The sequence below is a fragment of the Bufo bufo genome, chromosome 7 (genome assembly GCF_905171765.1).
Source record: "Bufo bufo chromosome 7, aBufBuf1.1, whole genome shotgun sequence".
Classification (NCBI taxonomy): Eukaryota; Metazoa; Chordata; class Amphibia; order Anura; family Bufonidae; genus Bufo; species Bufo bufo.
In genome coordinates this window covers 119,335,377-119,359,474 of record NC_053395.1, presented here as the reverse complement: position 1 = coordinate 119,359,474, position 24,098 = coordinate 119,335,377, and the positions used below count along the sequence as shown (strand labels likewise).

The following is a 24,098-nucleotide window of genomic DNA, read 5'->3' as shown; positions in this document are numbered from 1 at the left end:
CACTCCATCAGCCAAAATCGGAGCAGGATCCTCAGAATCACATCCCCCAGAAAAACTGCGAGACAATGCATCTGCCTTGACGTTCTTAACCCCCGGGCGAAAAGTAACCACAAAATTAAACCTGGTAAAAAACAGTGATCATCTGGCCTGTCTAGGATTCAGACGCTTGGCAGATTGCAGGTAAGCCAAATTCTTATGATCCGTATAAACTGTAACGGGATGAGACGCCCCCTCCAACCAGTGACGCCATTCCTCAAAGGCCAATTTGATGGCCAGCAATTCTCTATCTCCTACATCATAATTCCTCTCGGCGACCGAGAGCTTCTTGGAAAAAAAAAGCACATGGAACCCATTTGCCAGGAGATGAACCCTGCGACAGCATTGCTCCAACCCCCACTTCTGATGCATCAACCTCCACCACGAATGGCTGAGACACATCGGGCTGCACCAGAATGGGAGCAGACGCAAAACACTCCTTAATAGTCGAAAAGGCCTGCAGTGCCTCATCCGACCAGACAGAGATGTCAGCGCCCTTCTTACTCATGTCAGTCAGAGGTTTTACAATGGTAGAATAGTTCAAAATAAATTTTCTATAATAATTAGTAAACCCCAAAAATCGCATTAAAGCTTTCTGATTCTCCGGTCGGTCCCATTCCAGAACCGCCCGGACCTTTTCGGGGTCCATACGAAAACCAGAGTCAGAGAGCAGATATCCCAGAAACGGAAGCTCCTGCACAGAAAACACACATTTCTCCAATTTGGCATATAATTTATTCTCCCGAAGGATCGTCAAAACCTGTCTCGCATGATCCTGATGGGTCTTCAGATCAGGAGAGTAAATTAAAATGTCATCCAAGTAAACTACCACGAACCTCCCCACAAAATGATGAAAAATGTCATTGACGAATCGCTGGAATACCGCTGGCGCGTTCGTTAACCCAAAAGGCATAACCAGATTCTCGAAATGCCCCTCATGCGTGTTGAAGGCCGTCTTCCACTCATCCCCTTCCTTGATTCTGATCAGATTGTAGGCCCCTCTTAAATCCAACTTGGAGAACACCTTGGCTCCAACAATCTGATCAAAAAGATCGGAAATCAAAAGGAAGGGGATACGGATCCCGGACCGTAATACGGTTCAATTCCCGGTAATCCAGACAAGGTCTCAGCGATCCATCCTTTTTCTTTACAAAGAATAAACCTACTGCCACCGGAGACTTAGATGGCCTTATATGGCCTTTTGCCAAACTCTCGGCAATATACTTCCGCATGACCTCTCAGGTTGAGAAAGATTGTAAAGCCGAGACTTTGGCAACTTAGCCCGTGGGATGAGATTAACTGGACAATCATAGTGATGATGAGGGGGCAATTCCTGAGCCCCACCTTCCGAAAATACATCCGCAAAATCTGAAAGATACTGAGGTAGAGCCGTAGTGGAAACACCAGAGATAGATGTGCCAAGGCAATTATCCGAACAAAATTCACTTCAACCAATGATCTGTCTTGCTTGCCAATCTATGATTGGGTTATGTTTTGGCAGCCACGGTAACCCTAAGACAATGGGAGCGGGCAAGTCTTTCATGACAAAACAAGACATAAACTCAACATGTGAATCACCCACCCTCAACAGAATACCATGAGCAATATGAGTGAGACTCTTTTGAGAAAGAGGGGAAGAATCAATTGCGAAAACCGGAATCTCTCTTTCTAAAGTGCAAGTACTTAGACCCAGATTTTGAAGAAAAAGAGAATCAATAAGGTTTACCCCAGCACCACAGTCAATGAATACTTCAACTAAAAAAAATCTTGATTCTAGCGCCACCATAGCTGGAAGGAGAAAACGAGTATTACAGGGAGCTTGCATACCTGCTTGCTCCACCACTTCATTCACACCACCAAGAGTCAGGAAGGTTTCCTTTTTCTCTTTAAGTAAACCTCTTTGTGATTCTTTCTCATCCACATGCGGTTTAACAAAAGGACAAGCAAAAATAAAATGACCACTTTTTTTCCACAGTAATAACATAGTTTATGCAATCTCCTAAAGTCTCTACTACCAGAACGGAAAGATATCTGACCCAGCTGCATGGGTTCCTCCCCCACCCCAGAGTTACATGTAATATCACCCTGGGAAGCAGGTGAGATGAAACTACTCACAGAAGGGATCCCTTGCGCAGAGGGAGCCTTACACCTCTCTCTAATACATCTATTTAACCGTACTGCCAAAGATATAGCATTCTCTAAAGTATCCGGGTACTCATGAATAGTGATGAGCGGCAGGTGCCATATTCGATTTCGACAAAATTTGCGAATATTCCATAGAATATTCGTTTTATATTCGTCGAAATCGAATATTCGTCATTATTCTTGTTATCGCGATTAATATGCGATTTAAATAATCGCGTATTGCGATTTTAACTTAAAGGCTACTCTCCTATTGAAATAGCAATGCGATTAATTCAAGTTATAATAATCGAATTTCGATTTTAACTTAGCACTGCTATATTCCATATTAGTTAATTCTAGCTTAATATGGAATATAGCAGTGCTAAGTTAAAATCCAAATTCGATTATTATAACTTTAATTTTTTTTTTTTTTTTTTTTATTGTTATATTTTTTTCTTTCCCACTTCCCTAAAGTTGTTCTTACCTGTCCTTTGGATTCCTGGCTTCCTGGCTGCTCCAGTCAGTGCCCGTTGCCGCTTCTGCCGACTTCCGTGCTCATGGAGCGTCCCCATCACCATGGGAACGTCTCCATATACTAGAATGTACTGTCGGATTTGAGAATTACGTGAAAAATCGCAATTCGATTATTTCAAGTTATAATAATCGAATTTCGATTTTAACTTAGCACTGCTATATTCTAGCCTAATATGGAATATAGCAGTGCTAAGTTAAAATCGAAATTCGATTATTATAACTTGAATTAATCGAATTGCGATTTCAACTTGGACCTGGTTTACTATGGTTGCCTTGGTAGAATTAGCGAATATGACGAATGTATTCGTCATATTCCACAAAACGAATATAACGAATGTATTCGTCATATTCCACAAAAGGAAGATAACGAAGTATTCTGCATCTTCGTTTTAGCTACCTATTCATCAACTTCGCTAATTCTAGCAATCATATAGGAAAGTTTACTATAGAGACAGCTAAGTTTAATTCGCTATGCGATTATATTACTTTGCTTTTTTTTATAAATAGAATAATTATAATAATTATCAGGTATTATAATTATTCTATTTTTTTTTTTTTTAAAAGCAGTCATATAATCGCATAGCGAATTAAACTTAGCTGTCTCTATAGTAAACTTTCCTATATGATTGCTAGAATTAGCGAAGTTGATGAATAGGTAGCTAAAACGAAGATGCAGAATACTTCGTTATCTTCCTTTTGTGGAATATGACGAATACATTCGTTATATTCGTTTTGTGGAATATGACGAATACATTCGTCATATTCGCTAATTCTACCAAGCCAACCATAGTAAACCAGGTCCAAGTTGAAATCGCAATTCGATTAATTCAAGTTATAATAATCGAATTTCGATTTTAACTTAGCACTGCTATATTCCATATTAGGCTAGAATATAGCAGTGCTAAGTTAAAATCGAAATTCGATTATTATAACTTGAAATAATCGAATTGCGATTTTTCACGTAATTCTCAAATCCGACAGTACATTCTAGTATATGGAGACGTTCCCATGGTGATGGGGACGCTCCATGAGCACGGAAGTCGGCAGAAGCGGCAACGGGCACTGACTGGAGCAGCCAGGAAGCCAGGAATCCAAAGGACAGGTAAGAACAACTTTAGGGAAGTGGGAAAGAAAAAAATATAACAATAAAAAAAAAAAAAATTTTAAAAAAAAAAACGAATATTCGAAATATCGAATTTATATCACTATATTCGAAATATTCGCGAATTAGCGAAGTGCCGATATTCGCGAAAAAAAATTGATATTCGAATATTCGCGCTCAACACTACTCATGAAAAGCCAGGGCATCTTTCAATCTCTCAGATAACCCTTGACAAAACTGACTATGTAACGCGGGATCATTCCACTCTGACTCAGTAGCCCATCTCCTAAACTCAACGCAGTAAGCCTCTGCAGTATGTTCACCTTGTAATAAATTACGCAGTTTAGATTCCGCCATCGAGACCCGATCTGGGTCATCATAAATCAATCCCAAGGCTTTAAAAAATTCTTCCACCGACCGGAGGGCCAGAGAACTGGGCGGCAGAGAAAAGGCCCAGGATTGCGCTTCCCCTTTAAGCAGAGAAATGATTACACCAACCCTCTGACTTTCATCACCAGACGAAGATGGACGCATCCGAAAATACTACTTGCATGACTCTTTGAAGCGGATAAAGTCATCCACACCCCCTGCAAATCTATCAGGAAGAGTGACTTTAGGCTCCCCATAAATTTGGCTTGCACCTGATGCCAGAGCATTCTGACACCGTGTGACCGAATTACGCAGATCCGCGACCTCTAGGGATAATCCCTGCATGCGATCCACTAGCGCATCAATTGACTCCATCTCAAACCGCTGAGCAATGGCAGTCAAAGTATTGGCGGGGTTATAATGTCACGGTGGACAGGATATATGATACACAGAAAAGTAAACAAACAAGTTTCTAGGCGAGAAGCTGGGAATAAGGTCACCTCCTGACAATCCCTATCAGCTCTCCCTATACTGCTATGCCCACATTCAGACCCTTAAGGTGGGAATAATTTGTCCTCGTGCCCAGGGCTGAAAATACCCTAAAATCCCTAAGATGGTGAAAGGGGAATAGGGAAAGCCTGCTCCCTCAGGACCTGGAGGGGACAGGCGTAACTCAAACAGTCTAGACAGCAAACCACAAGAAATCAGAAACAAACTTATCTTTTCTGAGCAGGAACAACCAATCCTTCCTTCCTTGCTTCCACAGAGCCAGACAGAAGCTATAACCCGCAAGGAACGCTGGAAGTGGGTGTGATTTAAACTGAAACCAACGACCCCACCCAGTGCACCTGAAGGAAGGCGGAACTAGCTCGAATCCAAAACAAAACGGCTAGACACGTGCTGCTAATCTGGCAGACCTCCGCACATAGCCTGAGCAGGGCATGACACCACTTTGCAGAGATTTAATGAATGGATCTCCATATGACAACTTCTTTACTTTATTAGAGTCTTATCAATTGATCAACCCTGATGGGGAATTTAGATCTGCCAGGAATCTTTTTATGAAGTCATGGTACTCTATTAGACTTTGGTGTGGAGTGAAGGGTTCACTGGGATGCACTCCTTTGTGGTATAATCAGCACTTACAAACTTTAGGTGAATTATCAAGGGATCAATATTGGCAAAAAAGTTATATTTTATACGTGACACAGGTAGTAAGTAATGGAGATATTGTTTAATTTACAGAATTATCACAAAGAGAAAAATCACAGAAATTATTATGGTTTCGGTATTTACAGTTAAGATCTGCACTTTTGAGTATAAAGAAAAAAAATTGGATTGAAATACACACGTCAATACAATTTAATTAGTGGGTAGGGAACCTGGATCAGAAGATAAAAATTTCCCAACTTATAAAAATGTACTTATGTAGCACGATTTGGAGTTGTCTCCTCCTCTGGCCAGAGGGCTTGGCAAAATGAATGTCCAATGATCCATCTGGATCACCAGGAGAATGTAACTCTTAACTTTTAATCACGTTTTGGTACAGTTTAATATTTTAAATAGACTCTATGTCACACCTCTTTGGCTTAATAGACGTGGTATTAGGAATGATTCCAACTGGCCTAGGTGTGATGTTCGTAAAGCGGACTATTTTCATATGTTTTGGTCCTGTGCAGAGTTGAAACAATATTGGGAGGCTATTCATAAATCTATTGAGGGAAAATTTAATCTGGAGATCCCTTTTACCGCTGAGTACTGGGTATTGGGCGAGCTTGCCAAGGTGAGCTGTCAGCAATATAAAAAAAAAAACTTTTATTCAAGATAATGTTTTTGTCGAGACTTCTGATAGCACGTACTTGGTTTTCAAGAAATAGTCCCACTATGAATACATGGTTAAATCTGGTGAATATTACTAAGAGATATGAATATATTCTGTATAAGCAGAGAAATACTGAGAAAAAATGGAATAGAATTTGGGGAGACTGGAACTCTTAGGCTGGTTTCACACGGGCGTTGCAGAAAAAGATGCGGGTGCATTGCGGGAACATGCATGATTTTTCCGCGCGAGTGCAAAACATTGTAATGCGTTTTGCACGCGCGTGAGAAAAATCAACATGTTTGGTACCCAAACCCGAACTTCTTGACAGAAGTTCGGGTTTGGGTTCGATGTTGTGTAGACTGTAATATTTTCCCTTATAACATGGTTATAAGGGAAAATAATAGCATTCTTAATACAGAATGCATAGTACAATAGGGCTGGAGGGGTTAAAAATAATAATAATAATTTAACTCACCTTAATCCACTTGCTTCTGTCTTCTACTTTGAGGAATAGGACCTTTGATGACGTCACTGCGCTCATCACATGGTCCATCACATGATCCATCACCATGGTGATGGATCATGTGATTGACCATGTGATGAGCGCAGTAACGTCATCAAAGGTCCTTTTCCTGTGCACAGCAAAGATGAAGACAGAAGAGAAGCCTTTCTGCGCGAGCAAGTACATTAAGGTGAGTTAAATTGTTTTTTATTTATTTTTTACCCCTCCAACCCTATTGTACTATGCATTCTGTATTAAGAATGCTATTATTTTCCCTTATAACCATGTTATAAGGGAAAATAATAATGATCGGGTCTCCATCCCGATCGTCTCCTAGCAACCGTGCGTGAAAATCGCACCGCTTCCGCACTTGCTTGTGGATGCTTGCGAATTTTCACGCAGCCCCATTCACTTCTATGGGGCCTGCTTTGCGTGAAAAACACAGAATATAGAACATGCTGCGATTTTCACGCAACGCATAAGTGATGCGTGAAAACCAACGCTCATGTGCACAGCCCCATAGAATTGAATAGGTCCGGATTCAGTGCGGGTGCAATGCGTTCACCTCACGCATTGCACCCGTGCGGAAATCTCGCCCGTGTGAAAGGGGCCTTAGGCCCCTTTCACATGAGCGTGACGGATTGGCTCCGGATGCGTTCAGGGTGCGTTCAGTGAAACTCGCACCATTCTGCAAGCAAGTTCAGTCAGTTTTGTCTGCAATTGCGTTCAGTTGTTCCGTTTTTTCTGCGCGGGTGCAATGCGTTTTGATGCGTTTTTCACGCACGTAATAAATAACTGAAGGTTTACAAACAACATCTCCTAGCAACCATCAGTGAAAAATGCATCGCACCCACACTTGCTTGCGGATGCAATGAGATTTTCACGCAGCCCCATTCATTTCTATGGGGCCTGCGTTGCATGAAAAACGCAGAATATAGAACATGGTACGATTTTCACGCAACGCACAAGTGATGCGTGAAAAACAATGCTCATGTATACAGACCCATTGAAATGAATAGGTCAGGATTCATTGCGGGTGCTATGCGTTCACGTCACGCATTGCACCCGCGCGGAAAACTCGCTCGTGTGAAAGGGGCCTTAGAGCTTCCTCCGTTCTTCCACCCTTCCCCACTACCCTTCGGTCTTAGGATGGAGGAGTGGTGGTGAAGCGAGACGCAACGCAGGAAGGAGGTTTGTCTGAGATTTGGGGGGATAATTAAGATGGGGCAAAAAAAAAAAAGGATGTTAATAATTATATGTTTTATAGAATGGTTATTGTTGGAGGTCTAATAAAGTTTGTTTAAAAAAAAAATAAAAGATGAGTGAATTAATTAACAAGTGTAAGAGTTTTACAAGAACATTGTACAGCAATATGTATTAATGTAACAATGGAAAAATGGGCGAGCACTCATACACTTGGCAACCAAATTGACATATGCAGAAAATATTTATTATTAAATCCCCATAAAATTCAAGTAATAAAAATAATAAGAACAGTGTATTATAGCAATGACATACAAAAACTACAATCACATAAACTATAGTAGATATAATAGTATAGTCGATATTGTATTGAATGCTAAAATATATGATAATAAAATATTCGATACTAGTCTATAGTCGATAAATTCACTGATATAAATCACACACCAAAAACTTCAAGTATTGTCCAGGTCTTATATATGCTGTTATTGTGAAGGGGGAGGTAATTCCTCTGTGAATCTATCTCGGATTGGGAAAATGAGTGTCACTTTAAATATTGTAGGTGTATTTCCCCTGGGAACGTAGTGTATTCATAAAATGTCCACAGGAATCCTGATAATGTTGGAATAAAAAGTCTCTTATGGTATTTCCTTTTAAAGTCGAGGTAAACTTTAAATCAGTATTTGGCTTACCGTCTGGTGTCTGCTGTCTCCCTGTTGCTTGAGTGGAGCTTTAAATGTCTGCCGGCTTATTTGATCGCTCCTTCCAGCAAGCTGGTTCAAATTTTGCGGGAGTTCCAAAGATCGCCGGAGTTGACACTCTGTTCCGCAATTTCTTTCGGTACAGCTTTTCGACAATAAAAGTAGTTGTTCCTTTACTGTAAAAATATTTTTTTCTTTCTCTGTATGGCCATACAGTTTTATCGGAGGCTTCTCAATACAGGTACATCACTTGTTTCACCATACACGTTTCGGGTAGATTCGCTCTCCCTTCCTCAGTGGTGCTGAGGAAGGGAGAGCGAATCTACCCGAAACGCGTATGGTGAAACAAGTGATGTACCTGTATTGAGAAGCCTCCGATAAAACTGTATGGCCATACAGAGAAAGAAAAAAAAAAAATTTACAGTATAGGAACAACTACTTTTATCGTCGAAAAGCTGTACCGAAGGAAATTGCGGAACAGAGTGTCAACTCCCGCGATCTTTGGAACTCCCGCAAAATTTGAACCAGCTTGCTGGAAGGAGCGATCAAATAAGCCGGCAGACATTTAAAGCTCCACTCAAGCAACAGGGAGACAGCAGATACCAGACGGTAAGCCAAATACCGATTTCAAGTTTACCTCGACTTTAAAAGGAAATACCATAAGAGACTTTTTATTCCAACATTATCAGGATTCCTGTGGACATTTTTTGAATACATTAATTTAAAAATTAATATAAATATTTTCTGCATATGTCAATTTGGTTGCCAAGTGTATGAGTGCTCGCTCATTTTTCCATTGTTTGATTTAATTTTTAACAGAGGGTGGGGCGATTCCCTCTATATGAGCTTGCAGCACCACCCTGTAACTACTAAGGAGTGAGCCACTACAACCCACTAATATGTATTAATGACCTATCCGCAGGATACATTATCAATATCAGATCGGCGCTTGAATGGAGCTAGTACTTGTAATTATGCTACACCACCGCTCCAGAGGAGAGACGACGCATAGTGTAAAGAAGAGGAAACAGTGCTAGCATGGAACGCCGCTTCTTCTTCAAACAGCTGATTTTGCAGGGATGCCTGGTGTCAGACCCCCACCAACCTAATATTGATTACCTATCCTGAGGATAGGTCATCAGTATATATTGCCATCACCTTTAACAACATTCTCTGCCCTAACCACGTGAGAGATAATTTACATTTACTTTAAAGGGAACCTGTCACCTAAAAACGCCTCCCAAACCACCAGCATTACCTTAAAGTAGCCAGCAGTATGTTCCTAAAGATTCTTATCTTCCTCCGGCCAAAATCTTGAAAAACTAACTTTAATTCCTGCACGCACTATGAACCGTGCAGTGACAAGGAGTACACCGCGCATGCGCGAGACTTGCACGATCCCAGCCTTACAGCAGGATGTCAATCACAGTGAAGAGAGGACGGGTAAGGGGCAGGCTTAGCTTGACTTGAAGCGAGGAGGCCGCTGCCCCCTTGACTTCAAACTTGTCTGTTACATAGCAAGTGCAGGGAATTAAAGTTCTTTTTTTAAAGATTTTGGTGCATCTGGCCGGAGGAAGAAAAGGATCTTTAGGAACATACTGCTGGCTACTTTAAGGTAATGCTGGTGGTTTGGGAGGCGTTTTTTATGTGACAGGTTCCCTTTAAATTCAAATACTTACGGTGGTAGAAATTAGGCTGTTTCGATTGTGAACAACTCCCCAAGTCGCTATACCGATAGTGATCATTTTTCTGTTCTTGTTGATACATCCCATAGAAAAATCTCTTACAGCTTCACCAACTTGTTTCATTACACCAGCATGGGAACCTCCAGTAATAATCCAGGCACCTGATCAAAAAACATTATTTAATGAATAAGTAAACATCTGCCTTTTAACATCATGTAGTATTTAAAGACTATAATATGGGAGAATTTTTTATATTAGTGCATTATACAAATTTTTATCTAAAAACATTTTTCCATTTAGTCAATGTCAAATGTCTCATGTTTGATAAATTTGTTTTATCTTTAAACACTTTTTTTTAGAAAAGCTAATGCAGTTTTCCTACTCCCTCTACACCCTCCTACTGAGATTGCAAAAGAGATTTATAAAAGTCTCAGTAATAAATCTGGAGTAAAACTCATTTCAATGTTCTTTTCTGAGCCTAGCATGTTGATCACGGTTATCGGCGAATCAGGGTTCCACGCCGGAGAGGGAGCGTGAGAAAGGGAGACCTCATCCAAGGGAGGTTAATTTTTTTAAATTAAATATGATCGAGCAGAAAAGTGGGACAAATTATTGAAGCGCAAAATGTGGGACAAGTTGTTAAAGTTTAAGCATTGAATGAAAGGAGGGGGCGCGCATCAATGAAAGAAGAATTCTTGAAATTGAATTCCCTGTCACCTATGCAGAGCAGGAGTTTGTATACGGCAAAATTGGTAAAATGTCACCTTGTAGCAGACGATTTTTTGAAATTTATGTCCCTATCACCTATGCAGAGCAGGGGTTTAATCACGGCAAAAATGGTCAAATGTCACCCAAAAATGTAACAGACAAATTAGTGAAATGTTTTTACCTGTTTACTAGGTATAGCAGGGGTAAATCACAGCCAAAAATTTGTGAATTTCACCCGAGAATGTATCAGACAAATTAGTGAAATGTTACCTGTCTACTAGGTAGAGCAGGGGTATATCACACCAAAAAATTGGTGAATTTCACCCAAATATGTAACAGACAAATGAATGCCATTTTTTTTACCTGTCTACTAGGTACAGCAGGGGTATATCACACTCAGAAATTGGTGAATTTCACCTGAATATGTAACAGACAAATTAGTGAAATGTTACCCGTCTACTAGGTAGAGCAGGGGTATATCACACCCACAAATTGGTAAACCTCCAAGGCATAAAGGGCAAGCTCAGGCCATGTGCCTAATTTTGATACCCAGAAGTTGAAGGAGGCAGACCCATAATTCAGTACGTTTAGGCGTGGGCACACATACTGCTCCACCATGTTGCTGAAATGCTGCCTCCTGCTAAGACGTTCCATATCACCTAGTGGTGCTGGTTGTTGTGGCATGCTGACAAAGCTTTTCCACATTTCGTCCATGCAAACCCTGCCTTCTAAAGGTGCTGGCGGTGCCCCAGCTGCATTGGCGCCCTCTTCCTCCTCCTCTGCCTTCACCTTGTGCTTCCACTGTGCCCCCGCTGTCAGGTGGGAATGCCACCAGAAGCGCGTCTATTGGCATGCGCTTGTACTTGCGCATCTTACGATCACGCTCCAGTGAGGGAATTAAGGACGGTACGTTGTCCTTGTAACGGGGATCCAGCAGCGTGGCCACCCAGTAATCAGCACAAGTTAGAATGTGGGCAACTTGGCGGTTGTTGCGGAGACACTGCAGCATGTAATCGCTCATGTGTGCCAGGCTGCATAGAGGCAATGAAAAGCTGTCCTCTGTGGGAGGTGTATCGTCTGTGTCCTCTGTATCCCCCCAGCCACACACCAGTGATGGCCATGAGCTGGTTTGGGTGCCACTCTATTGTGAACACTGTTCCTCCTCCTCCATCTCCTCCTCCTCGTCATCCTCCAGAACTGTGTCCTGGCTGGATAATAGTATACCTGGTGTTTGTGGGTGCAGGAACCCACCCTCAGAGCCACTTGTAAATGACTGGCCGGAAACCCTTGTAAATGATCCCTCTTCCTCCTCCTCCTCCTCCTGTGCCACATCCTCTTCCATCATCCATGCCAGCAGCGTTTGTTCAAGGAGGCATAGAAGTGGGATAGTAATGCTGAGAACTGCGTTATCGGCACTGGCGATGTTGGTGGAGCTCTCGAAACAGTGCAACAAGGAACACAGGTCTCGCATGGAGGCCCAGTCATTGGTGGTGAAGTGGTGCTGTTCCGCATAGCAACTCACCCGTGTGAGCTGCAGCTGAAACTCCACTATCGCCTGCTGCTGCTCGCACAGTCTGGCCAGCATGTACAAGGTGGAGTTCCACCTTGTGTGCACGTCGCATATGAGACGGTGAGCGGGAAGGACGAAGTTATGCTGCAGCGCTGACAGGCGAGCAGCAGCAGGGTAAGAATGCCGAAAGCGCACACAGAGGGCCCACACTTTATACAGCAGCTCTGACATATCGGGGTAAATTTTAAGGAACCTCTGCACCACCAAATTCAGCACATGCGCCTGGCAAGGGATGTGCGTCAAACCGGCTAGTCCCAGAGCTGCTACGAGAATTTGCCCATTATTGAGACTCACTGGCACCAACCACTCATCGATCTTTTGTTCAAGGCCCGTCCACAGCTCCTGTGCGGTGTGGGGTTTGTCCCCCAAACAGATACGTTTTAAAACTGCCTGCTGTCGTTCACCTCTGGCTGTGCTGAAGTTGGTGGTGAAGGTGCTACGCTGACCGGATGAGGAGCCAGTAGAGGATGAGGAAGCAGAGTAGGAGGAGGAAGCAACAGGAGGCAAACTGAAGCGCCTTGCAATCCTCGGTGGTGAAAGGACATGCGCCAAACTGCTATCCGCCTCAGGCCCAGCCGCCACTGCATTTACCCAGTTAGCTGTTAGGGAGATAGAATGTCCCTGACTGTGCTTAATGGTCCACGTATCCGTAGTTAGGTGGACCTTGCCACAGATCGCGTTGCGCATGCACACCTGATTTTGTCCCCTACTTGGTTGTGCAGGGAAGGGATGGCAAATCTATAAAAGTAGTGGCGGCTAGGCACGATGTACTGTGGGACAGCCACCGCCATAAGGCTTTTAAAACTCTCCGTCTCCACCAGACGGAATGACAGCATTTCAAAGGACAGTAATTTTGAAATGCTGGCATTCAGGGCTAGGGATCGTGGGTGGGTAGGGGGGTACTTTCTCTTCCGCTCCAGTGTTTGGAAGATGGAAAGCTGAACGCTTCCATGGGACATTGTGGAGATGCTTGGTGACCCAGGTGGTGGTGTTGCTGGCAGATCCTCTGTTTGCAGGGTGGCAAGTGCCACTGTCACTCCAGAGGTGGGTGAAGAGGCCGAGACTGCAGCAGAAGAGGAAGCAGGAGGAGCCAGAGACCTTTCTTGGTTTTTGAGGTGTTTACTCCACTGCAGCTAATACTTTGCACTTAGATGCCTGGTCATGCAGGTTGTGCTAAGGTTGAGAACGTTTATGCCTCGCTTCAGGCTCTGATTGCACAGCGTGAAAACCACTCGTGATTTGTCGTCAGCACATTGTCTGAAGAACTGCTGCGCCAGGGAACTCCTTGGAGCTGGCATTGGTGTCCTCGGTCCCTTGCTGCGGTGGGCAGTAGCAGGCGTACTGTCTAGGGGATGCTTTTGCACCCTACTCCCTGCAGGTGCCAACTCTGATCTTTCAGCAGGAGACTGGGTGGGAGACGATTTGAAGGAACTAGAGGCACCGTCAGCAACCCAATCTACTATCGCCTGTACTAGTTCTGGCCTCACCATTCGTAGAGCCGCATTAGGCCCGACCAAATACCACTGAAGGTTCTGTTGCATATTCGCACCTGAGGAAGGTGTTTCACTTGTGCGTTTAGCTTGCACAGATCGACCATGTCCTCTCCCTGCAACAGGAGCTCCACCAGCAGCACCACGAACGGGGCCACATCCCTTATTTGACGCTCTCCTCATATTTCTCAAATTTAGGATCTTGCCCAAAATGGGTGTTTTTTTAATACCAGAATAGAACAACAGTATCTAACACGTGTATCTCACAATTACAGATGCAGCAAAGGCTGTAAAATTAAAACTTTTGGCCTAAATAGGTGTTTTTTTAATAGCAAAATAGAAAAACCGTATCTATAGGGTGTATCTTACACTGACAGATGCAGACAAGGCCGCAAATTAAGTATTTTGCCCAAAAAGGGTGTTTTTTTAATAACAGAATATGACAGCAGTATATAACGCTTTAATTTCACACTTACAGATGCAGCAAGGGCTGTAAAATTGAGTATTTTGCCCAAAAAAGGGTGTTTTTTAAAACCCAGAAAATTATTGCTGTATTTCTAGCTTAAATTGCAAACTGACTAATGCGGCAGAGGCCCCAGATGGAGGGTATTGCCAAAAATGGGTGTTTTTTAAAACCCAGAAAATTATAGAAGTATTTCAAGCTTGTTTTTAACAATCACAGATGCAGCAAAGGCTGCAATATTAAGTACTATGCCCCAAAATGGGTGTTTTTTTAATAACAGAATATGACAGCAGTAAATAACGCTTGAATTTCATACTGACAGATGCAGCAAGGGCTGGAAAATTGAGTATTTTGCCCAAAAAGGGTGTTTTTTTAAAACCCAGAAAATTATTGCTGTATTTCTAGCTTTAATTGCGCACTGACTAATTCTGCAAAGGCCACAGATGTAGGGTCTTGCCAAAATGGGTGATTTTTTTAAACCCAGAATATAATTGCAGTAGTTCAAGCTTCTTTTTGACTGTCACAAATGCACATATTGTAACGGTCGCGTACACACACACACAGGGGGGAGGGAAGTGACCACTGCGCTCCACCCTTACCCCTGGCCCTGCCTACTTGCCTCGCGAGTCCTAATGACAGGGGACAACTGGACGGCAATCCCTAACTTGGAGTAAGTGCAGGGATGACAGACAGACAAACAACAGGATGTGAACGGACCGAGTCAATACCAGGAAAGCTGCAAAGTACAAATGGAGCAAGCAGAGAATTGTCAGGAGAAGCCGGGGTCATAAATACCAGGAGAGCAGAGAAGTACAAGAGGAGTCCTAACAGAGTAGTCAGGTGGGAGCCGAGGTCACAATACCAGGACGGATGCGCAGTACAGGAGGATCAGGCAAAAGGATGGTCAAGGAACAGGATCAGGTAAGTATTCAGCAGTCCAACAGATAGCCAGGAACATAGAAATTAACAGGCAACCTGTAGCCAGCAGGCTGCCTGTATTTATAGTGGGGAGTGAGGGTCATGTGACGTGGCCAGCGTCACATGACCGACAGACCAACCAGTCGAGCACCGAGTGATCAGCTCTGCGCTCAAGGCAGACTTAGGAGCAGGGAGCCACCCAGCTAGTAAAGCCGCCCTGGGAATGAGGTCAAACACAGATCCTCATTCCCAAAGCTAAGCAACAAGTCTGCGGGCGATGGGGGACCGAGTGCACCTTCGGAACCCCGTGACACATATGCTGTGCTGTTGCACAGAACTTGCATAAAATGGCCGCCTGCTGCCGCCCACCTAACTAACAGATGGATAAAAGTTATTTTTCTGGGTCACTGAGCTCAGGGCAGGTAAAAAGATTGTGCACTGCACCAACAAAACAAAATCTAGGTAGATCGCTGAGTTCAATTGCATTTCTGATTAAAGTTTATTTCCTATTCTCTCCCTCACAGCATCAGCATCCCCTCCCTAAACTACTAAGAGCAGAGTGACTAAGTGCAGCGCTATGAGACTCCAGCTTATATAGAGGCTGGGTCACATGCTGCACTGGACAATAACAGCCATGCCATTAGTAGGCATGGCTGTGATGGCTTCTAAGGGCACACGAGTTAAATGCTTGTTGATTGGCTGCTCTGCAGACTTTCAAAAAGCGCCATTAACTCTCCGAACACCGAACCCAAACTTTTAGTGAAATGTTCGGGTTCGGGTCCAGGGTCCAAAAATCCTAAAGTTCGGTACGAACCCGAACTTTACAGTTCCAGTTCGCTCAACACTATCAGTGGACTTAATTGTTGACTTTTGGCGGTTACATTGTCGCCTGATATATACCATCTGTTAGTTTGGTTGGTGAACGCCAAGAATGAGGAGAGTGTCAAATAAGGGACTTGGCCGCGGTCGTGGTGCTGCTGGTGTTGGTGAAGCTCCTGTTGCAGGGAGAGGACATGGTCGATCTGTGCCAGCTAGACGCACAAGTGAAACAACTTCCTCATGTGCGAGTAGGCGACAGAACCTTCAGCGTTATTTGGTAGGGCCGAATGTGGCTCTACTAATGGTGAGGCCTGAACAAGTACAGGCGATAGTAGATTGGGTGGCTGACAGTGCCTCCAGTTCCTTCACATTGTCTCCCACCCAGTCTCCTGCTGAAAGATCAGAGTTGGCACCTGCAGCCCATGGCCATCTGTCTTTCACCTCACCCCCTTGTAAATCAGCCAAGCAGTCTGAGCCCCAAGTGCACCGATGCCCAACCACTTATGTTTCACAATGAGTAAATGGGAGGACCACCGCAGCACGTCTCGGATGATGATGAAACACAGGTGCCAACTTCTGTGGCTTTCTGCAGTGTGCAGACTGACAAGGAGGGCAGGAGTGAAGACTGGGTAGAAGATGATGTGGAGGACAATGAAGTCCTCGACCCCACATGGAATCAAGGTCATGCGAGTGACCTGTCTAGTTCTGAGAAAGAGGCGGTGGTCACACAGAGTCACCAGCAGATCAAAAGAGGGAGCAGGGTGCAAAAGCGGAGCGGCCGTCCCCTAGACAGTACGCCTGCTACTGCCCACCGCACCAAGGGACCGAGCACACCAAAGCCAGCTCCAAGGAGTTTCCTGGCGTGGCAGTTCTTCAGACAATGTGCTGACGACAAGACGCGAGTGTTTTGCACGCTGTGCAATCAGAGCCTGAAGCGAGGCATAAACGTTCTAAACCTGAGCACAACCTGCATGACCAGGCATCTAAGTGCAAAGCACGAGCTGCAGTGGAGTAGACACGTCAAAAACAAAGAAAGGTCTCTGGCTCCTCCTGCTTCCTCTTCTGCTGCAGTCTCGGCCTCTTCAACCCCCTCTGGAGTGACAGTCGCACCTGCCACCCCGCAAACAGAAGATGTGCCAGCAACGCCCTGAATGCCATCATTTCAAAATTCCTGTCCTTTGAAATGCTGTCATTCCGTCTGGAGGAGACGGAGAGTTTTAAAAGCCTTATGGAGGTGGCTGTCCCACAGTACGTCGTTCTCAGCCTCCACTTCTTTTCCAGATGAACCAACAAACAGAGTCAGCAGCACTACATACCCTGCCATGGGGCAAACGTCCAATTCTTTCGGTACCAGAATTAGTGGTCCAAGTGTGGTGCTCGCAGATTGGGGTCCAGGCCAAGGGTCCCTTGATGCAATAGTGGTTTTAAGAGATCCACAGCACTCTTCCATTATCAAATCCTGTTCTTTATTTAGACAATTAGCATACAATTACAGCGACGTTTAGACTTAAACAAGTTTTTATCAAGCAATACAAAAGTGGACAATAGCATCCTTAAATAACCATAAGTGCAATGTGATAGGTGCCTCCCCCAGTCAATTGGGGGGGTGTTCCCATAATTAATCTAAAATTAAAAAACACCCTTGCTCCACATAAATCATAATAGACTCACACCAGTTGGCCATCCATGTGATCCCCAGACATCCGAGTTGGCCACATTCTAACTTGTGCTGATTACTGGGTGGCCACGTTGCTGGATCCCCGTTACAAGGACAACGTACCATCCTTAATTCCGTCACTGGAGCATGATCGTTAGATGCGCGAGTACAAGCGCACTCTGGTAGACGCGCTGCTGATGGCATTCCCACCTGACAGCGTGGGCACATTGGAAGCACAAGGCGAAGGAAGAGGAAGAGGTCGCCAACGCAGCTGGGGCACTGCCAGCACCTCAGAAGGCAGGGTTAGCATATGGACCTCCATCTCCTAGATCAAGATTATTATTTTTAATTTTTATGTATTTTATGTTATTTTAAGTAATTTCACTAATTTGTCTGAAGCATTGTTGGGTGACATCCCAAATTTTTGGCTGTGATATACCCCTGCTCTACATAGTGGGACAGGGAAATACATTTCTTAAATTCGTCTGTTACATTGTTTGGTGACATTCCCAAATTTTTGGCTGCGATTTTCCCCTGCTCTACATTGTGGACAGGAAAATACCTCGCAGTAATTCATCTGTTAGATAGTTGTGTGACATTCACCAATTTTTGGCTGTGATATACCCCTGCTCTCTATTGTGGACAGGGAAATACATTTCACTAATTAATCTGTTACATTGTTTTGTGACATATCCCACATTTTTGGCTGTGATATACACCTGCTCTACATAGTGGACAGGGAAATACATTTCACTAATTTGTCTGTTACATTGTTGGGTGACAAATGCTCATCTTTTGCGCTAGAAAGTACATTTGCGGCCTACACTGCATTTAGGACAGTACGAATGTTGAGGCCAGAACAAGTACATTAGATAGTAGATTGGGTGGCTGACAGTGCCTCCAGTTCCTTCACATTGTCTCCCACCCAGTCCCCTGCTGAAAGAGCAGAGTTGGCACCTACAGCCCATGGCCATCTGTCTTTCAACTCACCCCCTTGTAAATCAGGCAAGCAGTCTGAGCCCCAAGTCATGCAGCAGTCTCTTATGCTTTTTGATGACTCTGATAGCAGGGTTTCCATCGGCCATCCACATAGCCCTGCACCAAAAGTGGAAGAAATTGAGTGCACTGATGCCCAATTACTTATGTTTCAGGATAAGGACATGGGAAGATCACTGCAGTACGTCTCTGATGATGACGAAACACAGGTGCCAACTGCTGCGGCTTTCTGCAGACCGACAAGGAGGGCAGGGGTAAAGAGTGGGTGGAAGATGATGTGGAGGATGATGAGGGACTAGACCCCACATGGGGTCATGCGAGTGACGTGTGCAGTTTTGAGGAAGAGGCGGTTGTCACCAGCACAGCAAAAGGGGGAGCAGGGTGCAAAAGCGTCTGTTACATTCCTTGGGTGACATTTTACCATTTTTGCTGTGAATAAACCCCTGCTCTGCATAGGTTACAGGCACCTAAATTTAAAAAAATCATCTGTTACATTCTCAGGTGATATTTTACAATTTTTGCCGTATACAAACCCCTGCTCTGCATAGGTGACAGGGAACTAATTTTTGTAAAATCGTCTGTTCAATTGGTGGGTGACATGAACCCAGTTTTAATAAAGAAAAAAACTCCAGCAGTTGTGTTGCAAAATAGATGAGTCGTTTATTTGCCGTGCGGCCTTAGCATACAGACTTGTACTATGAGTTGCTTATATATTGACACACTGTTTTCTCACTATCTTTTTGTCACAGTTTGATAAAGGCCATATCCGGCCGAAATGTTACTGTATGCTAAGGCCGCACTTCAAATAAACGACTCATCTATTTTGCAACACAACTGCTGGAGTTTTTTTCTTTATTATACGAGGGGTGGGAACCCGACTCAAAGCGTGTATTGGCAGAGTGACACAAAGTTCTACACCATAAATGAACCTATTTTTGCCGTAAATAAACCCCTGCTCTGCATAGTTGACAGGGACCGAAATTTTTAAAAATCATCTGTTCCATTGGTAGGTGACATTAACCCATTTTTGCCGATGAAAACCCCCTGCTCTGCATAGGTGGCGGGGACATAAATTTCTAAAATTTGTCTTCAATTGACGCGCGCCCCCTCCTTTCATTCGATCCTTCCGCTTTAACAACTTGTCCCACATTTCCGCTCGATCACACTTCAGCCATTGGATGTTGTATCCCTTTCTCACGCTCCCTCTCCGGCATGGAACCCTGATTCCCCGTTACCCATGATCACCATGGGCCTGTCTTGTCTAACGTTTCCAAATCCAAAATACCCCAGTGACATTCCCTGTAATTTTTTATTAATCATTCCAATAACAGGGCATCTTAAGAGTCCTGTATTGTTATTTATCGTCACTACCTCCCCGAGTCGGGAGTAGGTAATTGCCGCGCGCCCCCTCCTTTACTTGGATGCTTCCGCTTTAACAACTTGTCCCACATTTCCGCTCAATCACATTTCATCCATTGACCTCCCTTGGATGTGGTATCCCTTTCTCAGGCTCGCTCTCCCGCATGGTACCCTGATCCCCCTTTACCCCTGATCACCATGGTAGGCGCATAAAAGAACAACGAAAGTTGATAGGGAAGATATCCAATTGGATCGTGGTCATCACGGGGACGTGCAACATGGAGCAGTATGTGTGCACACACCTACATGTGCTGACTGATGGGTCTGCCCCCTTCAACTTCTGGGTCTCCAAATTGGGCACATGGCGGGAGCTTGCCCTTTTACGCCTTGGAGGTGATGGCCTTCCCTGCAGCCAGTGTATTGTCAGAATGTTTGTTTAGCACGGCAGGAGGGGGATATCAAAGTGAAGCGCAGCCGCTTGTCCACAGCCAATGTGGACAAGCCTACGTTCATTAAAATAAACCAGGCAGGGATTGCACAGGACTTGTCCGTACCTTGTTCAGAAAAGACATGTATACCGGCCTCACCCAGCCATTGTTGTACTCCAGCGCACTTTCTCTTTGTTTTATTTTTTATATTTCCAAATGTTTTGGGGTCTACCCAAATTTGAACAAAAAAATAAAAATAAAATAAAAAACAAAACCAAAAACCAGTGTTGGCTACCTCCTTCTCCTCCACCGCCACTTCCACCTACACCGCCTCCTCAACCTCCTACTCCATATGGACCTCCTCCTCCTAGATCAAGATTATTATTTTTTTATTTTTACGTATTTGCTATTTGAAGTAATTTCCCTATCCACATTTGTTTGCAGAGCACTCGCCATGCTCTTAACCACATTTTGCTGCCATTTGCAGCCCTCTAGCCCTTTCCATGACTTTTCTAGAGCCATTTTAGTGCTTTAAAGGTTGGGTCTCCATTGACTTCAATGGTGTTCGGGGTCAAGTTCGGGTCCTGAACGCAAACTTTATTGTGAAGTTCGGCCGAAACCGTCGAACCTGAACATCCAGGTGTCCGCTCAATTCTAGTAATGGCCAGTGTTTCTTAACTGTATGTTCGATTTTGGGCATCAGCTGGTGATTAGTGTGTATGAAGGGAACTGTTACCGCCAGTTCTGTGAGAAGGTCTGGTTTCACTTTCTCATCTCCTTTCCTTCTGCCAGGTGTCACTTATTTAGACTAATCGTCTTCCTTTATATTCCCTCCCATACTGCCTCACTTTGCGGTTTATACTACTTCCTGGATGAAGTGTTCACTGCTGGAGGCTGCTTCTACTGTTTGCTCAGATAAGTCCTTTACTTTATTGTGTTTCCTTGCTGGCTTGATTCTAGGTGACCCTGACTCCGTCCGTATTAAGTGCAGGGAGCCGGTGGTCGTGTCCCCTCACTATTATAGGGTTTTCAGGTGTCACACTGACTTAGGTACAGGGACATGCAATAGTCTACCATCGAGACCCTTGCATGTGCATAGCAGTCAGGGAGAGCTCTTAGGGTTTTATAGGGCTCACCTATAAGCTCCTTAGTTTGGGATCAAGCCAGTCGCTCGTTTATTCATAAGTTTCAGCTATCTGCAAACTTCACCCGTGACAGGAACCTGCTCAGGGGTTTCTTTTGATGGGTTTAGTCAGAGGTGGTGTATAGGCCATCTCTTTGTCCAGTAGATTTTTCAGATAGCCCCTTTCGAGGAACTTGTGGGCCATGGTTTGAAGTTGTGTTTTGCAGTTAAGTGGGTCCAAGACATTGCGGTTAATACGGTGGAATTGTGATTGTGGAAGAGAATTTTTGGTTGAAACGGGGTGACAGCTAGAGTAGTGTAGGAGTCCACTGCGATCAGTCTGTTTGGTATATAGATCTGTACTGATATTGCCCATGTTGTCATTTAGAACTTTTGTATCAAGGAAACTGTTTAGTGTTGAGTGAGTATGCTCGGCCAAACTGCTTTTCGGCTCGAGCATTACTATGCTCGGCACATGGCGGTACTCGGATATGCTCGAGCGCCATGCTCGAGTCTCCTCCCCGCACATTTCGCTGCTGCTATGCAGCAAATAAACATGCAGGTAAGTACTGCCCTCACTGTAATGCCAGTAGCCATGTTGGCTACTGGCATTACAGTGATTGGCTGGCCGGAACATGTCATCCGGTGCTATATAGCATTTGATGATGCATGTTCGGCTCATTTGTAGTCAGAGAGAGCTGCGCTTCGGAAGGGACAGAGAGTGTAGGGAGTCTGATCGCAATCAATTCAGTAGAAAAACGTTTCAAAGACCCAAAAGTCCTTTTAAGGACTATTGTGTGTGGTGGCAGGCTGGCAGTATTTTATAGATACAGTACAATTTTTTTTTCCAGCATTTTCAATACTTTTTCTATAGAAGGTGTCTGAAGTGACTAGTGACATCTGTCCAATACCTTCTGTGTGTCAGGGCAATTAAAATATATTTTCCATCATTTTCAATAATGTTTCTATAGAGGGTGTCGGCAGTGACTAGAGATATCTGTCCAATACCTTCTGTGTTAGAACCGACACGCACCTCAGAAATATCTATAGAAAATCTTTATTATTGATAAAAAATATATAAGACATGGTGAACACATAAGGGAGGAGGTGGCTACAAGACCGCCTCACCCCCAACCCCTGATAGTGGAGATCACACTAGACAAACTCAGGTCATAAGTCAACAAAGATAATAATATAGTATCCACGGGTAATAGTTGTGCACACAGCCCAGGTGGCGCATAGTATAGACTAGTGCACTAGTTTAATAAACAGTCCCGGACTTGTGCTGCAAACATACAATGTATAAGGGTCAGATAGCCCCAAAAAAAGGTGCGGTCATTAGTAACACAAAAATCTGATGGAAGGTCCGTACCTCAAGGTATGTATGAGCTGCACGACATAACTACATATGACTACAAATGGCACAAAAGTATTTACCCATAGTGGACAATTTGACCAAGGTTCTCAGTGTGCTGCTGCCCCAACACGCGTTTCGCCAACCCTCTGGCTTCATCAGGAGGCTTAAACAAGTGAAGTTAAAAGCGGGTATTTATCCTAAAAACGCACCTGAAGTAATTCAATGATGCAAGTCCAGCATGATGAGTTGGGCCGCATCATCAAAGTGCGCCTCTCATCTCTCCACAGCAGAAGCGGTGCGTGTTCACGTGACCACCCGCGTCATCCCGTAATAGGTGATGCGAGGTGTAAACCAACGCCCACTGCTGCTGCCTGGGAGAGGAGCTGTACGGAGCACCAGATGATGCGCCCTCGCCAGTGCATGCGTGGAATGCTTACACCCCAGGTATTAAGAACAAGGGAAAAGTATAACTGCTGAAGCAAACTATTGATCCGCATTATATCAGTGATATCAGTGATCAAAAATACAGAAAACAATTCGTTATATAATCAAAGAAACTGTAAATAAGTGCAAGTGCCATGTAAATATAAATATGATAAACATGATTAGCCCAATATACAGCATTAACATAATAGCATTGTTACATGTATGCTGTTCCCAGGAACTGTAATACAAATATAACTGATATGATTAACCCAATACATAATACTATTGGTATCATTATTACATGTATACTATTCCCAAAAACCACAATAAACAAAATGCCAAGTACCTTAGGATACTTTCACACTTGCGGCAGAGAGATCCGGCAAGCAGTTCCGTCGCCGGAACTGCCTGCCGGATCAGGCAAAATGTATGCTAACCGATGGCATTAGTAAGACTGATCAGGATCCTGATCAGTCTTAAAAATGCCTGATCAGTCGAAAAAATGCATTGAAATGCCGGATCCGTCTTTCCGGTGTCATCCGGCAAAAACGGATCCGGCATTTATTTTTTCACCTTTTTTTCAGTCTGCGCATGCGCATACCGGAAGGACGGATCCGGCATTCCGGTATTCTGAATGCCGGATCCGGCACTAATACATTCCTATGGGAAAAAATGCCTGATCCGGCATTCAGGCAAGTCTTCAGTT

At 44.0% G+C, this 24,098-nt stretch overlaps 1 protein-coding gene across 1 annotated transcript in view; it reads right to left on the bottom strand.

Annotated features, from left to right (window-relative positions):
* The window catches only part of TRPM2 (transient receptor potential cation channel subfamily M member 2), a 1,766,051-nt gene that overhangs the window by 1,548,375 nt on the left and 193,578 nt on the right, over positions 1-24,098 (bottom strand). Inside the window, exon 5 of the mRNA XM_040441475.1 lies at positions 10,073-10,239. Coding sequence (XP_040297409.1) covers positions 10,073-10,239 — 167 coding nt within the window. The remainder of the gene's footprint in view (positions 1-10,072; positions 10,240-24,098) is intronic.